Source organism: Leptodactylus fuscus, chromosome 1 (genome assembly GCF_031893055.1).
Source record: "Leptodactylus fuscus isolate aLepFus1 chromosome 1, aLepFus1.hap2, whole genome shotgun sequence".
In the NCBI taxonomy this organism is placed as follows: Eukaryota; Metazoa; Chordata; class Amphibia; order Anura; family Leptodactylidae; genus Leptodactylus; species Leptodactylus fuscus.
Window position 1 is genome coordinate 290789983 of NC_134265.1, and position 18537 is coordinate 290808519.

General features: G+C 42.6%; 1 protein-coding gene across 2 annotated transcripts in view; it reads right to left on the reverse strand.

Annotated features, from left to right (window-relative positions):
* FSTL5 (follistatin like 5) overlaps positions 1-18537 on the reverse strand; it is a 530583-nt gene that overhangs the window by 444500 nt on the left and 67546 nt on the right. For both annotated transcript variants that reach the window (XM_075288185.1, XM_075288178.1), the window contains exon 2: positions 14060-14188. In XM_075288185.1, the coding sequence (XP_075144286.1) occupies positions 14060-14182 (123 nt within the window). In that variant the 5' untranslated portion in view covers positions 14183-14188. The remainder of the gene's footprint in view (positions 1-14059; positions 14189-18537) is intronic.

Here is an 18537-nt window from a genome sequence, read left to right on the forward strand (position 1 = left end):
GTTTTTAGAGGCTCCCTCCACCATGAATTGGTCCAAACTGGGGTTTTTAGAGGCTCCCTCCACCATGAATTGGTCCAAACTGGGGTTTTTAGAGGCTCCCTCCACCATGAATTGGTCCAAACTGGGGTTTTTAGAGGCTCCCTCCACCATGAATTGGTCCAAACTGGGGTTTTTAGAGGCTCCCTCCACCATGAATTGGTCCAAACTGGGGTTTTTAGAGGCTCCCTCCACCATGAATTGGTCCAAACTGGGGTTTTTAGAGGCTCCCTCCACCATGAATTGGTCCAAACTGGGGTTTTTAGAGGCTCCCTCCACCATGAATTGGTCCAAACTGGGGTTTTTAGAGGCTCCCTCCACCATGAATTGGTCCAAACTGGGGTTTTTAGAGTCTCCCTCCACCATGAATTGGTCCAAACTGGGGTTTTTAGAGGCTCCCTCCACCATGAATTTGCCCAAACTCTGCTGGTTAGAGGCTCAATCCACCCTGATTTTCAAAACAAATGTTGGTGCCAACCTCAACTTACTACAAGGGCCAAATTCACTGCTGGTGACAAGCTCTCCTCACTGCAAGTGCCAAATACACATGTTTCAAGGTGTTTTCCTACTGTCAGAGAGGTGGTATTGAGTGTGTAAAGTGTGTAGTTGTTAGGCTGTGATGTTGGGGTAATAGAGGGTCTTTGGTGTGTTAGATGCCCCCAGACATGCTTCCCCTGCTGTCCCAGTGTCATTCCAGAGGTGTTGGCATCATTTCCTGGGGTGTCATAGTGGACTTGGTGACCCTCCAGACACGGATTTGGGTTTCCCCCTTAACGAGTATATGTTCCCCACAGACTATAATGGGGTTCGAAACCCGTTCGAACACACGAACAGTGAGCGGCTGTTCGATTCGAATTTCGAACCTCGAACATTTTAGTGTTCTCTCATCTCTAATAATCAACAATGACTTATTTAGAATTTATTATTTTTTTGTTCTTATCATTTTAGGTCATTTTTACTCTTTGATTATATTTTAGTTCCCTAAATACAAGCGTTTACTGTTCTGAATTGGTTGAGACTGAGATTAGCTCATTATGTGTTTAATGACCCCATCTCATTAGTACATGAATCAGATCAGTTCAGCTGATGTTGGTTTTAGGGATTCATGTTAACTAGGATACTGAAAACGAGCTTGTTAATGAGCATACATACAGTAGTACTATACACAAATGCATATTAACATACACTGGTGAGCCAACATGAATTTATATTTATAGAGTGTGAATATTAGAAGTCACCTTTCAGTTTATGATTATACAAACTGTCTGTGATAAAGTTACATCATCCCATATATTATCTGCCATTATAAAACGGAGAATTTCTTCACTATACCTGGATATCAGGGAACTCATATATCAACTTTACATCAATGCTTTATGAATATACAGTCTGTGTTATACAGTACAGTTACACTGCATCTGTGGAAGTGCTGTATATTTAGCCCAAGTTGGCACTGGACACAGCTAGGTTTTACTTAGAGATGAGCGAGTAGTATTCAATCGAGTAGGTATTCGATCAAATACTACAGTATTCGAAATACTCGTACTCGATCAAATACTACTCGATATTCGAATGGAAAAATTCAATGCAGAACCAGCATTGATTGGCCAAATGCTATACAGTCGGCCAATCAATGCTGGTTCTTCTCCTACCTTTAGAAGTCTTCTCCGCGCAGCATCCCCGCAGCGTCTTCCGGCTCTGAATTCACTCTGCCAGGCATCAGGCTTGGGTAGAGCTGACTGCGCATGCCCGCACTACAAGAAAATGTCCGCTTTGACTGTAAGCGGACATTTTCTTGTAGTGCGGACATGCGCAGTCGGCTCTGCCCAGGCCCGGTGCCTGGCAGAGTGAATTCAGAGCCGTAAGATGCCGTGGGGACGCTGCACGGAGAAGTCTTCTCGGAGAATCCAGCCCGACCCTCACTAGTGGACTTGGTAAGTTCTATTTGATCAAATGTTGCCTACCCCTGAAACGAGCATTTTTCCCCCATAGAGTACAATAGGATTCGATATTCGATTCGAGTAGTCGAATATTGCGGGGCTACTCAAAACGAATATCAAACATTTTACTGTTCGCTCATCTCTAGTTTTACTACTTTACTCCAATGAGTTCTGAACATTCATGTAGTATCTGTATTTTTTCTACAGGGAACTGTAATAAGGATGTATGAGTAAGGAAATGATGGACATTTTACATTTGACCTTCCTTTCCCTCCGTTTTCCATACAAGTCACATTGAATTACATAGGTCTACTAAATCATAATGACAGACAAAAATTATGAATCTAAAGCCAGATGATGGGAGGAAAAGGTTTAGAAAGGATTAGCAATATAGCACTAAAGCTCAATGTCCTCCATTCACCATTGAAACGTGGCATAAACACTGATCACTGTGGTTCCATGAGTGAGACTCTAACTTCCATGTTATCTGCTATACCACTCAGTCATTGTATAGCTCTAACTTCCATGTTATCTGCTATACCACTCAGTCATTGTATAGCTCTAACTTCCATGTCATCTACTATACCACTCAGTCAATGTACAGGTCTATCTTTCATGTTATCTACTATACCACTCTGTCATTGTACAGCTCTAACTTCCATGTTATATACTATACCACTAAATCATTGTACAGCTCTAACTTCTATGTCATCTACTATACCACTCAGACATTGCACTGCTCTAACTTCCATGTTACCTACTATACCACTCAGCCATTTTACAGAGAAGAATAACAGTTGTATATTTAAGGGTTAACCAAATGAATACTGTATATTGGTTAATTTCAGTGTGAACTTTAGTAAACCTCTAGATAACTTAATTTAAAATAATTTAAAAAATATTCGAATGATCTTTAGAATTAGATTGTTACTTTAACATCAGTACTTGTCAGATCTGTAACCTTATGCTAGGTTCACACCTGCATTTGGCTTCCCATACCTCAGATCCACTTGGGGACCCGAGAAATAGAAACCTAATCCACTTTAAAAGTGGTTAACCACGGAAACCCACAGAACCCATAGACTATAAAGGGGTCTGCCAGAAAAATATGGAAAAATGCAGAGCACATTCACTGTTTTATAGTGACCATACAATGTAATTACAACCTGTAATAACATTGCACTGCTACTATAAAACAGATGGCGTGTGAAGTCAATAGTGAAGGGACCCCCACAGTATATGTTCCCAAGGATTCCCCCACAGTATATGTTCCCCAGGACTCCCCCACAGTATATGTCCCCAAGGATTCCCCCACAGTATATGTTCCCCAGGATTCCCCCACAGTATATGTTCCCCAGGATTCCCCCACAGTATATGTCCCCAAGAATTCCCCCACAGTATATGTTCCCCAGGACTCCCCCACAGTATATGTTCATCAGAGCCCCCACAGTATATGTTCCCCAGGACTCCCCCACAGTATATGTCCCCAAGGATTCCCCCACAGTATATGTTCCCCAGGATTCCCCCACAGTATATGTTCCCCAGGGCTCCCCCACAGTATATGTTCCCCAGGACTCCCCCACAGTATATGTCCCCAAGAATTCCCCCACAGTATATGTTCCCCAGGACTCCCCCACAGTATATGTCCCCAAGGATTCCCCCACAGTATATGTTCCCCAGGACTCCCCCACAGTATATGTTCCCCAGGACTCCCCCACAGTATATGTTCATCAGAGCCTCCACAGTATATGTTCATCAGAGCCTCCACAGTATATGTTCCCCATAACTTTCCGACAGTATAGTGCTCCTCAGAGCCCCCATGACCATAGTATAATGTGCTCCCTTTGCCTGTATTATTGAGTTATGAAAAATGAATAAAAGTTTGATTATTCTTTAAATGATTCCCGTATATTTTCAAATGTTTTTGCAGGAATTGGTAAGCATTAGCCTGAAGGGAACAAATACTATTCAATTAAGTAGAACCTTTATTTGCCTGATACATCCTATAGCATTCCAGTGAGTTGCTATACACCCAAGTGACTAATGCGAACCAATGTGAACTAATACTAACCAATCGTGTCATACATACCAGCCTCATTGTGCGAGGTCAATGATTGTCTTCAGTGGTTACGTGAGTGTACAGCATGTCCCCACTTCAGGAAAATCATCAAAGACTGAAGCTGACCACCACACAGGTGAACAATGGGACCGTTATGACATATGGCTTTTACTCCAGTTTTCGTAATACTCCCTATAACGTTTAAGAGCAAAATTTCCGAACATCAAAAAGGTTCTGGCTCGTAAATAGTTGACTGTACCATTAAAGTCATGAGTATTTTCTGCAAGTTTTCCTCTGAAGGATATTGTGAAGTGCAATTTATATAAAACCATTGAAGTTTAGAAATATAATTATGTCCAATACGGTCACATATAAAAGTCACCACAGGTTAGGAATATCCCTCTCAATCGCTACTACTGTGCAGTGTTGGTAATAGTGCATGGTAATTTTTACCAATACCTTTCTGCTGTTCTATAACTAAATGTAATCCATAGAGATTACATTTGGTTACAGTAGAAATGTTCCTTAAATGAAATGTAATTGAAGTTACAGCTACTACTGAGTGACACGAAGTGCACAGAATGTGCTGCATTAAGGAATCATACAAGTGAAAATATTTGTCTGCTCTAAATATATTAGATTTGAAGATTATTGCCATGTGAGAGCTTTAGGCATGCAGAGGCTTACTTACTCATCATACATTACCATAAATATTTCCCTCACCTCTGTTTTCTGTAAAAGATGATTTCACGTTCCTGGGAAAAACTAATGTTCTTTATCATTTGATCTTTGAGACAAGGCAATCTGTTCACTTCATTGCATGAGGAAATGCAAATTTAGGAAATATAGGTAATAATGGCAAAAATAATGTATAGTACTAAAATTAATAATTGAAATAAAAAAAAATCCTCTGAGAAGACAATGCCGTGTGCCCCACTCTACATGAAGTGTAGTCCTCCCAGATATAAGGCCCAGCAGCTATCTTCCCTTGTAAAACGTGGAAGTAACATTAATAGTGAGATACATCAATACCCCATCCATCAGCCTCTTCTCTATAGTTAATGACCCACTAGATCCCACCCAAAATGTGGTGGTCTATATCAGCCACTTGAAAAGGTGTTAGTGGTAACTTATTTAAGCACTGACTGACTAGTAAGCACACAAATTAGAAAAATTGTCAATTCTGTCCATAGAGACAAGGAGCTGCCATAATGATTGTTACTCATCATGACTCCCCTCCGACCTCCCCATTTATAGAATACATTTCTAGTATTCAGATGTGAGCAGGTGCATACTTATCATTTTGAGGGCTCCAAGCAAAATTGTGACTGGGGAGCCTATAATTAGACTTTTCTCATCAGACCCCTTTGTATTGGGACCACCACCATCAAAAAAATCTGAACAAAATAGTGCAGCATGCTGTGTTATCTTGTCCAGTAAAATGCCAGGCTCCCTATGTTGCACCACGTCATACTTCATACAGCACTGCTCCACGCGGTATAATGCCCCTTTACTGGCCCCACAAAGTATAGCACTCCCTTTACTGTCCCCTCACAGTATGATGCCCCTTACTGTCCCCTACACTTGATAATTAGAGATGAGCAAACAGTAAAATGTTCGAGGTTCGATATTCGTTTCGAGTAGCCCCTCAATATTTGACTACTCGAATCGAATATCAAACCCTTTTATAGTCTATGGGGGGAAAATGCTGGTTTCAGGGGTAGGCAACATTCGATCAAATTATACTTACCAAGTCTACGAGTGAGGGTCGGGCTGGATCCTCCGAGAAGTCTTCTCCGTGCAGCGTCCCCGCAGCATCTTCCGGCTCTGAATTCACTCTGCCAGGCATCGGGCCTAGGCAGAGCCGACTGCGCATGCCTGCACTACAAGCTCTGCCCAGGGCCGATGCCTGGCAGAGTGAATGAAGAGACGGAAGATGCCGCGGATAAGCTGCAGGGAGAAGTCTTCTAAAGGTAGGAGAAGAACCAGCGTTGATTGGGCGACTGTATAGCATTCGGCCAATCAATGTTCGTACTGCATCGAAACTTTTACATTCGAACAGCGAGTGGTACTCGATCGAGTACGAGTATTTCGAATACCATAGTATTCGATCGAATACTAATGGTATTACTATTAGCCCGATGAAGTAGAGCTGAATGTGTGTGCTAAGCACACACATTCAGCACTGCTTCATCACGCCAATACAATGCATTAGCCAGTGCTGATTGGCCAGAGTACGGAATTCGGCCAATCAGCGCTGGCTCTGCCGGAGGAGGCGGAGTCTAAGGTCGGACCTGAATGGAGACTGGTGTGGAGCGATCTTAGACTCCGCCTCCTCCAGCAGAGCCAGCGCTGATTGGTCGAGTTCCGTACTCTGGCCAATCAGCGCTGGCCAATGCATTCTATTAGCCCGATGAAGTAGAGCTGAATGTGTGTGCTTAGCACACACATTCAGCTCTACTTCATCAGGCTAATAGAATACATTGGCCAATCAGCGCTGGCCAATGCATTCTATTAGCTTGATGAAGCAGAGTGTGCACAAGGGTTCAAGCGCACCCTCGGCTCTGATGTAGCAGAGCTGAGGGTGCACAAGGGTTCAAGTGCACCCTCGGCTCTCCTACATCAGAGCCGAGGGTGCGCTTGAACCCTTGTGCAGCCTCGGCTCTGCTACATCAGAGCCGAGGGTGCGCTTGAACCCTTGTGCACACTCTGCTTCATCAAGCTAATAGAATGCATTGGCCAGCACTGATTGGCCAGAGTACGGAATTCGGCCAATCAGCGCTGGCCAATGCATCCCTATGGGAAAAAGTTTATCTCACAAAAATCACAATTACACACCCGATAGAGCCCCAAAAAGTTATTTTTAATAACATTCCCCCCTAAATAAAGGTTATCCCTAGCTATCCCTGCCTGTACAGCTATCCCTGTCTCATAGTCACAAAGTTCACATTCTCATATGACCCGGATTTGAAATCCACTATTCGTCTAAACTGGAGGTCACCTGATTTCGGCAGCCAATGACTTTTTCCAATTTTTTTCAATGCCCCCAGTGTCGTAGTTCCTGTCCCACCTCCCCTGCGCTGTTATTGGTGCAAAAAAGGCGCCAGGGAAGGTGGGAGGGGAATCGAATTTTGGCGCACTTTACCACGTGGTGTTCGATTCGATTCGAACATGGCGAACACCCTGATATCCGATCGAACATGTGTTCGATAGAACACTGTTCGCTCATCTCTAGTTACTATACAAGGACTACCTTTATACACAAGAATGCACATTTGAAGGAAACCTGGACATTCAAAGCAGAGAGACATGTTGTGCCAATTAATTTTCCATATCAATAATAATTATCACGAAAAGTTACATATTTGGATAACCACTTGGGACAACTTGAAAGTCCACATGTTACGGTAGGTTTTCACCTGTGCCCGAGTTTCGGTTCTTTGAGCACACTTGAGGACCTGAAAAATGGAAACCCGTAGACCCCATAGACTATAATCGGGTTGAACAGGTTTCTGATCAAAAAATGCAGAGAGAAAAGTCCTACTTGCAGCACATTTCTCTTTGCATTTTTCAAGCAGATTGGGGGGCCGAATCCCCAAATGGTGAGCTAGCCTATGAGTGAATCAAGTCTTAGTTTTATGCAACATTCAGATAAAAAAAATTTGGTTACAAAAGGGTCATTTCCCCACCTTATACATACATATACATATATCATGTACACACAAACGTGTTAACAAAACAGTTATTATTATTCACACATACGAAATTAACAAACTTTGCATAAATGAATAGTACATGTGATATTGTGTAATACATTACATACAGTCCTATGAAAAAGTTTGGGCACCCCTATTAATCTTAATCATTTTTTGTTCTAAATATTTTGGTGTTTGCAACAGCCATTTCAGTTTGATATATCTAATAACTGATGGACACAGTAATATTTCAGGATTGAAATGAGGTTTATTGTACTAACAGAAAATGTGCAATATGCATTAAACCAAAATTTGACCGGTGCAAAAGTATGCGCACCCTTATCATTTTATTGATTTGAATTCCCCTAACTACTTTTTACTGACTTACTGAAGCACAAAATTGGTTTTGTAACCTCAGTGAGCTTTGAACTTCATAGCCAGATGTATCCAATCATAAGAAAAGGTATTTAAGGTGGACAATTGCAAGTTGATCTCCTATTTGAATCTCCTCTGAAGAGTGGCATCATGGGCTACTCAAAACAACTCTCAAATGATCTGAAAACAAAGATTGTTCAACATAGTTGTTCAGGGGAAGGATACAAAACGTTGTCTCAGAGATTTAACCTGTCAGTTTCCACTGTGAGGAACATAGTAAGGAAATGGAAGACCACAGGGACAGTTCTTGTTAAGCCCAGAAGTGGCAGGCCAAGAAAAATATCAGAAAGGCAGAGAAGAAGAATGGTGAGAACAGTCAAGGACAATCCACAGACCACCTCCAAAGAGCTGCAGCATCATCTTGCTGCAGATGGTGTCACTGTGCATCGGTCAACTATACAGCGCACTTTGCACAAATAGAAGCTGTATGGGAGAGTGATGAGAAAGAAGCCGTTTCTGCACGTACGCCACAAATAGAGTTGCCTGAGGTATGAAAAAGCACATTTGGACAAGGCAGCTTCATTTTGGAAACAAAAATTGAGTTGTTTGGTTATAAAAAAAGGCGTTATGCATGGCGTCCAAAAAGAAACAGCATTCCAAGAAAAACACATGCTACCCACTGTAAAATTTGGTGGAGGTTCCATCATGCTTTGGGGCTGTGTGGCCAATGCCGGCATCGGGAATCTTGTTAAAGTTGAGAGTCGCATGGATTTCACTCAGTATCAGCAGATTCTTGAGAATAATGTTCAAGAATCAGTGACGAAGTTGAAGTTACGCCGGGGATGGATATTTCAGCAAGACAATGATCCAAAACACCGCTCCAAATCCTCAGGCATTCATGCAGAGGAACAATTACAATGTTCTGGAATGGCCATCCCAGTCCCCAGACCTGAATATCATTGAACATCTGTGGGATGATTTGAAGCGGGCTGTCCATGCTCGGCGACCATCTAACTTAACTGAACTTGAATTGTTTGTCCAAAATACCTTTATCCAGGATCCAGGAACTGATTAAAAGCTACAGGAAGCGACTAGAGGCTGTTATCTTTGCAAAAGGAGGATCTACTAAATATTAATGTCACTTTTCTGTTGAGGTGCCCATACTTTTGCACCGGTCAAATTTTGGTTTAATGCATATTGCACATTTTCTGTTAGTACAATAAACCTCATTTCAATCCTGAAATATTACTGTGTCCATCAGTTATTAGATATATCAAACTGAAATGGCTGTTATAAACACCAAAATATTTAGAACTAAAAATGATTAAGATTAATAGGGGTGCCCAAACTTTTTCATAGGACTGTAAGTGAGACCGGCTTCTTTCTGCTCAGGTTTCCATGTTTCCCTCCCTATGCTAAAAACCCTTTCACTGCTCTATGTGTCTTAAGATGGACTGTAGATCACACAACACAGATACCTCTCTTTAGAAGTCTATGGAGGGCGGGTGAGAGAGTAGAAAGTGTTAAAGATAAGACAAAACCCACAGGCTCTGGCTGATGTTGGAGCTGATTAGAAACATTCTGTCACAACCAAATCACTTTATTCACATCAGTACATGTGAGTACTCAGTGGTGTAGCTATAGGGGGTGCAAAGTTAGCAGTTAACTCACTACCAGTTCCTGAATCCTGAGGACCCCTTAAATGTCCCTATGGCACATAAAATATGCTACTATTCTAAATTACACAAAGTATGTAGGCTCCTCATTACAGATCTTTGACTGGGGCCCAGGATCTTCTGTCAGTACCTCTCCATATACTAGTATGTCCCACATGGACCTGGAACTGTTTCTGAATAAGAGAAAGGCAGTTATAGAGACTATTCTCCATCCACCCACTCAGAGAGGAGAGAAAACTAGATATACAGCATGCAGAGGGGCAAACTGATAGTAATTGAAGAATATAAGTCATATAATGGGTAGTCAATATTCCTCATGTACACCCACATGGCAGCTTATACTGAATAGCCACCTGAAAAGACATGTACAGTTTAAAGAGGACCTTTCATGTCCTCAAGCACATGCAGTTTTACATATCGCTAGAAAGCCGACAATGCGCTGAATTCAACGTATTGTCACCTTTCCCGTTGTGTGCCCCAGGGGAAGAGATATCGGTGCATTTACCGATTGCTCTTCACTGTCAGAAGGGCGTTCCTGACAGTCTAGCTAGGAATGTTCTCCTGACAGTACTGTTAGAGGAGGCGTTCCCAGTACTAGTCTATAGACAAGTACTGTAAGGAGGTGGGGTGTTCCTCACCGCTTAGTGTCATGGCTGGGTGGTAAGGAATGCCCCCTCTGAATTCAGCACACTGTCGGCTTTCTAGCGGTATAAAACCGCATGCTCAAGGATATGAAAGGTCTTCTTTAAGGACCTTTTTCACAAGGTGAAAATTCCTGAATGATATGCAGCTATTAAATGATGGACAATAATTCATTTGTTGTGAATAGCATAATTTACGCTCTCCTAGGAGCCACACGGTGGCTCAGTGGTTAGCACTGCAGCCTTGCAGCACTGGAGTCCTGGTGTTCAAATCCCGCTAAGGGCAAAAACCCATCTGCAAGGAGTTTGTATGTTCTCCCCATGTTTGCATGGATTTCCATCCCATATTCCAAAAAAAAAACATACTGATAGGGAAAAATGTACATTGTGAGCTCTGTGTGGGGCTCACAATCTACATTAAAAAAAAAAATAATAATAATAATTTACGCTCACCTAAAAATCATCATTTGTTGGCAATTCTTCATAAAGTGTTAGCAGGAATCTGCCTTTCATTTGTAATGAAACAGCATCAGAGGAACCAAGTCGACCAATCACGTGAATGATCACATTATCAAACTGACTACACAGTTAATGTAACATAGTATTGCTAATATTGGGGATTGGGAATCTATTTAATAATTTGTCTGCCAATGTAACATAATCCATCTGGTTTATTGAGAAGGTTATCTTTTAGTAAATGTTACTCACAATCACGTTTCTCTCTTTCTCAGCATGCCCATGATGATGAACATCAGTGACAACAACCTCTCCGGATGTGACATTTAAATATGTTGCGTGGCTCACATTTCCTGCTATGTTTTTTTATGATTTCTTCTTGCTTTTTCACTGCAGAACTGCAGAAGGGTTTCCGAACTTTGATGCATTATGTCAGAATGTGTAATGCTATTTTGTGCTGAATGCCATATGGTATGCTGAGCTACTGATAGATATGCTGTTATCTGAGAGACCACTATTATATATTAAATCTTTATTTCTCAAAGCTCTCAAACAACACACAAGAAAAAAACAAAATTCCTGCTGAGTAATCAAGCAACTATTTTATGGCACAGCACGCTACCCAGCCTGACTTAAAAACACAGATTCCAATTTAGTTTTTTCCTTTCCTTAGAGCTAGTTTTCATGTATTGGATGGTAAAGATAAATAGAATTAAGAACTTTATGTTACCGTGACCCATTTATCCCTTTGTTGAATGTTTTCTTCCTTGTTAAACAAAATATCCATTTATTGAACATGTTTTTTTACCGCTATTTATAACATACTTGATGTACTTTAGTTTATAATCTTTCCTAAAATATTAGGATTCATTATGGTGTGAAAAATGGAAGTCATTATTCTTAGTTTTCTATTCCAATACACATAACTCTGTAGTGAATGATGGCCTTTGGAACCACCTTAAAGGGACAATAACCCTATGGCAGTGAAACTCGGCTGTGCGATGAAGGTTTTTTTAATGGCCGTCACACAGTTGCATTGATTTCTGTCTGTGAATGGGAGCTATTCACGTGACCGTGACACATGCTAGACCATGAAAATATAGGTCATGCTCTATTTTTGTCCATACAATGTAATGTATGAGGGATCTGTAAAAACGGGCACCCTCATGTGTAAAACAGGTTTGTTCGTCATTTTCACCCACAGTCGTGTAAATGTAGGCTAAGGTATGTTCACATATGGAAAGGAAGAGGAATTTGAAGCGGATCTTAAATTTATCTCTACTTTCCGCCCGTTCGGTTTCCCGCTCACGTGTATAGACCTAATGAGTGGAGTAGTTCTCCCTGGGAGTTCTGTGGCTGAATGACCACAAAATCTGCAGCATGATCGAGCAGGATGTTTCTTTCTTCAACACCCCACTTCGATTTAGGGAGGAATTTGGCTCTGATTTTGAGGCTAAATCTACCTCAATGCCAAATTCAACCAAGTGTATACAAAGGAAAAAATAAGACAAAAGTAACCATGACATCCTGTTCTCCCTTAGGGTGCATTCACACTGAGTAAACGCTAGCTTATTCTGAACGTAAAACACGTTCAGAATAAGCGGCGTCTAAAGCAGCTCCATTCATTTCTATGGGAGCGGGGATACGAGCGCTCCCCATAGAAATGAATGGGCTGCTTCTTTCACTGCGAGCAGTCCCATTGAAGTGAATGGGGAGTGCCGGCGTATACGGCAAGCTCTGCTCATGCCGGAGCGTACACGCCGGCACTCCCCATTCACTTCAATGGGACTGCACGGAGTGAAAGAAGCAGCCCATTCATTTCTATGGGGAGCGCTCGTATCCCCGCTCCCATAGAAATGAATGGAGCTGCTTTAGACGCCGCTTATTCTGAACGTGTTTTACGTTCAGAATAAGCTAGCGTTTACTCAGTGTGAATGCACCCTTAATCTGTTCTGTAAACATTGTAATTGAAAAGTTACATATTGTATTATTAAAAAAAAAGACTGAACAAGACGGATCTAATCTTTTTAATATAAAGTCCAACTTCCACTACTAATGGTATTCTTAAACCTTGAAAAACTCAAACAATTAAGTAGTGTTGGTTTTTCTTAAGAATTTCTTAGGAATACCCTTGATTCATTGTGTGTTCAGGTATATAGATATTCCTGTAAACTTTTCTCCATTCAAAAAGATTTTATAGAAATGTTTTTGTAGCAAACATGGGAATGAGCCATGAGACACCCAGAATCCCTTGAAGATTTCCTGCAGTCCCCTACAGCAGTTCCACTTGACAGTTAAGCAACTGTATAATATTACGTTTTGGGCTGCACCTTCACAACACATATACCAAATCATGACTGTATCTGACGCAGTGCTAGATCTACCGCCTGTATGTTAGTGAGAACACATCCAGGATGAAATCTGGCAGGGAAACATCACATAGTGGTTGTACAACATATGAACTATTTTGAAAAATAAGAGATATAGGGTCACATGAAGATCATCTTAATAGAGATTAATATCATTTATTTATTTGGGATATATTACGAAGGTGAATAATATTGAAAAAACTATCGGAAAAAAGTTTGCCTATAAGCCCACAATGACTAGAGAACCCCAAAGAATGAAGTTTTATAATAAAGCTATAAACATGGTATACTTTATATATTAGTGCATTACCAGGATGTGAACTTCTACTTCTGATACTGTGGGGTGCTACATCAGACACCCAAAGCTATATTATGTCCAGATAGATTTCTTCATACTTTCTATGCATGTAAATACTTTTAGGTATTAGGTTTTATCCGTCCCTAACTTAGCTGAATTTCTTTATCTACAACTTCTCATGTAACTGATTTAATACAAAATCTTAACATGTTAACAAAACATTTTACAAGCCCAAACTCAAAGCACAATGACTGGGTAGACACATATAGAATAGCACATGTGTCTAAACAATATTATCCATGTACAGCTAAGCATCTTGTAACATACATATCAGGACATGTCCAGCCAAGAGGGAAGGTTATACCATATTAAATACCATTATATTAAGACCAATGTAGAGGAACAATATATTCAGAATCCGATTGTGAAATTCTCTGATGGATTTTTGATGTTTTCTGATGTTTTTGGAACATTTAACAGAAAATAAAATAAATATTCATAAAGAACGTCTCACCTTGTGCCGTAGTCTTATGTATGGTGGAAAGGACTTAACTCCAAACTCTTCCTTTGCTGCTTTTCCATGAACCAATAGGATAAAGAACCCCACGCAAAAAATTGTTGTGTGCCAACTAGTCATCTTGTTCTGATAAGACATAAAAAGGTCATAAAACTTAACAAAAAAATAACAAATGAAAAAAGCTATTTATAATAGTAATTATCCAGAATTAGTCCAGAACTCAACTTTAGCTCAAAATCACATTATGCTGTGTCGTTTTCAGGTCATGAAATTTATAAGGCGGGTCAGTATGTGACGATTCTAAAAATGTATTCAAATAGTCAGCAATGAACGGTCATTGACATAAAGTGTAGCTGCAATTTTTTATTTTCTTTTGCTATTATATCGGGGGTGTTTGGTGACATTTTTCTAAGATATTCTTTTTTATCCTATTACATTATCCTATCTAACTTCATTTTTATTATAAACAGGCTGTAATAGACTCCCTAGCAACCCTTGCCTGTGTTTTTAATAGTGATATCTCAGGTTCCCTTATCACTAGTACTGTAATCTTAGAAGCATATAAAAGATAAGGATCAGGTTTGTGATTTTTATATGTAACATGAACTGCTGCCCATTAAGTTCATAATACCAGAACAATTTTCTAAGGTGGGATAAAACCAGAGATACAGCTATTTGGAGGGACCATCCTCCCTTTGGTAAATGCTTCAGCTCTGCCTATTCACAATACAAATGTCTATGACTTTCCCCTCTTTGGTAAATGTTTCAGCTCTGTATACTAGATGTGTATGGATAGACTCCCTGGCAATACTTAGTCAGAGCTTTTGCTAATGGGAACTGTATAGTCTGTTTTCTATTAAAAGGATGTTTGACAGGTTAATAACGTTTATTAGGACTGGTTCACATCTGTGTTTGGTATTCTATTCAGGGAGCCCACTTGGGAACCCCTCGAATGGAATACATTAAAAAGCAGTTAGATAAGAAACCACACAGACCGACAGACTATAATAGGGTCTGTGTGGTTTCCCTGCAGTATCCACGAGTCATGCAGAGAGAAAAGTGCTGCTTGCAGCGGATGGGAGCATGTGCAGTAATAGAAGAAGAGCTAAAGTTCCCTAGACCACCACTACTAGACAGTAGAAGGGGCTGTTGCTCTGCTTTTATTACTTGAATAGGGGAAAACTGCACATATTTCTTGTCCACTGCAGCAGAACAGATACTGATTAGAGATGAGCGAACACTAAAATGTTCGAGGTTCGAAATTCGAATCGAACAGCCGCTCACTGTTCGTGTGTTCAAACGGGTTTCGAACCCCATTATAGTCTATGGGGAACATATACTTGTTAAGGGGGAAACCCAAATCCGTGTCTGGAGGGTCACCAAGTCCACTATGACACCCCAGGAAATGATGCCAACACCTCTGGAATACAACTGGGACAGCAGGGGAAGCATGTCTGGGGGCATCTAACACACCAAAGACCCTCTATTACCCCAACATCACAGCCTAACAACTACACACTTTACACACTCAATACCACCTCTCTGACAGTAGGAAAACACCTTGAAACATGTGTATTTGGCACTTGCAGTGAGGAGAGCTTGTCACCAGCAGTGAATTTGGCCCTTGTAGTAAGTTGAAGTAGTAAGTTTGTTTTGAAAATCAGGGTGGATTGAGCCTCTAACCAGCAGAGTTTGGGCAAATTCATGGTGGAGGGAGCCTCTAAAAACCCCAGTTTGGACCAATTCATGGTGGAGGGAGCCTCTAAACAGCCAAGTTTGGGCAAATTCATGGTGGAGGGAGCCTCTAACCAGCCCAGTTTGGACCAATTCATGGTGGAGGGAGCCTCTAAACAGCCAAGTTTTGGGAAATTCATGGTGGAGGGAGCCTCTAACCAGCCCAGTTTGGAGCAATTCATGGTGGAGGGAGACTCTAAACAGCCAAGTTTTGGGAAATTCATGGTGGAGGGAGCCTCTAAAAACCGCAGTTTGGACCAATTCATGGTGGAGGGAGCCTCTAAACAGCCAAGTTTTGGGAAATTCATGGTGGAGGGAGCCTCTAAAAACCCCAGTTTGGACCAATTCATGGTGGAGGGAGCCTCTAAACAGCCAAGTTTGGGCAAATTCATGGAGGAGGGAGCCTCTAACCAGCCCAGTTTGGACCAATTCATGGTGGAGGGAGCCTCTAAACAGCCCAGTTTGGACCAATTCATGGTGGAGGGAGCCTCTAAAAACCCCAGTTTGGACCAATTCATGGTGGAGGGAGCCTCTAACCAGCCCAGTTTGGACCAATTCATGGTGGAGGGAGCCTCTAAATAGCCAAGTTTTGGGAAATTCATGGTGGAGGGAGCCTCTAACCAGCCCAGTTTGGACCAATTCATGGTGGAGGGAGCCTCTAAAAACCCCAGTTTGGACCAATTCATGGTGGAGGGAGCCTCTAAAAACCCCAGTTTGGACCAATTCATGGTGGAGGGAGCCTCTAAACAGCCAAGCTATGGGAAGTTCATGGTGGAGGGAGCCTCTAAAAACCCCAGTTTGGACCAATTCATGGTGGAGGGAGCCTCTAAACAGCCAAGCTATGGGAAGTTCATGGTGGAGGGAGCCTCTAAAAACCCCAGTTTGGACCAATTCATGGTGGAGGGAGCCTCTAAACAGCCAAGCTATGGGAAGTTCATGGTGGAGGGAGCCCCTAACCAGCCCAGTTTGGACCAATTCATGGTGGAGGGAGCCTCTAAACAGCCAAGCTATGGGAAGTTCATGGTGGAGGGAGCCTCTAACCAGCCCAGTTTGGACCAATTCATGGTGGAGGGAGCCCCTAACCAGCCCAGTTTGGACCAATTCATGGTGGAGGGAGCCTCTAAACAGCCAAGCTATGGGAAGTTCATGGTGGAGGGAGCCTCTAACCAGCCCAGTTTGGACCAATTCATGGTGGAGGGAGCCTCTAAACAGCCAAGTTTTGGGAAATTAATGGTGGAGGGAGCCTCTAAAAACCCCAGTTTGGACCAATTCATGGTGGAGGGAGCCTCTAAACAGCCAAGTTTGGGCAAATTCATGGAGGAGGGAGCCTCTAACCAGCCCAGTTTGGACCAATTCATGGTGGAGGGAGCCTCTAAACAGCCCAGTTTGGGCAAATTCATGGTGGAGGGAGCCTCTAACCAGCCCAGTTTGGGCAAATTCATGGTGGAGGGAGCCTCTAAAAACCCCAGTTTGGACCAATTCATGGTGGAGGGAGCCTCTAAAAACCCCAGTTTGGACCAATTCATGGTGGAGGGAGCCTCTAAACAGCCCAGTTTGGACCAATTCATGGTGGAGGGAGCCTCTAAACAGCCCAGTTTGGACCAATTCATGGTGGAGGGAGCCTCTAAAAACCCCAGTTTGGACCAATTCATGGTGGAGGGAGCCTCTAAACAGCCCAGTTTGGACCAATTCATGGTGGAGGGAGCCTCTAAACAGCCCAGTTTGGACCAATTCATGGTGGAGGGAGCCTCTAAAAACCCCAGTTTGGACCAATTCATGGTGGAGGGAGCCTCTAACCAGCAGAGCTGTGGGAAATCAGGGTGGGGGGAGCCTCTAACCAGCCCAGTTTGGACCAATTCATGGTGGAGGGAGCCTCTAAACAGCCAAGCTATGGGAAGTTCATGGTGGAGGGAGCCTCTAACCAGCCCAGTTTGGACCAATTCATGGTGGAGGGAGCCTCTAAACAGCCAAGTTTTGGGAAATTCATGGTGGAGGGAGCCTCTAACCAGCCCAGTTTGGACCAATTCATGGTGGAGGGAGCCTCTAAAAACCCCAGTTTGGACCAATTCATGGTGGAGGGAGCCTCTAACCAGCCCAGTTTGGACCAATTCATGGTGGAGGGAGCCTCTAAAAACCCCAGTTTGGACCAATTCATGGTGGAGGGAGCCTCTAAACAGCAGAGCTGTGGGAAATCAGGGTGGAGGGAGCCTCTAACCAGCAGAGCTGTGGGAAATCAGGGTGGAGGGAGCCTCTAACCAGCAGAGTTGTGGGAAATCAGGGTGGAGGGAGCCTCTAACCAGCAGAGTTGGGGGAAATCAGGGTGGAGGGAGCCTAGTATTAGCAGAATTGTGCAACGCTTATGGTGGATGAGTATGAGGATGCGGAGGAATTGGAGAGGTTGAGCACAGACATGGAGTTTCATGTTGGGGTGCTTTACACAGGTGGGCACGAAAATGAAGGCTCTATCCAGTGGTGGTTCATTTTTATCAAAGTGAGCCGGTCGGCACTCTCAGCTGACAGACGGGTGCACTTGTCAGTGATGATGCCACCGGCTGCACTGAACACCCTCTCAGATAGGACGCTGGCGGCAGGACAGGACAGCACCTCCAAGGCATATAGGGCAAGTTCAAGCCACAGGTCCAACTTCGACACCCAATACGTGTAGGGCGCAGAGGGGTCGGAGAGGACAGGGCTGTGGTCGGAAAGGTATTCCCGCAACATGCGCCTATACTTCTCACACC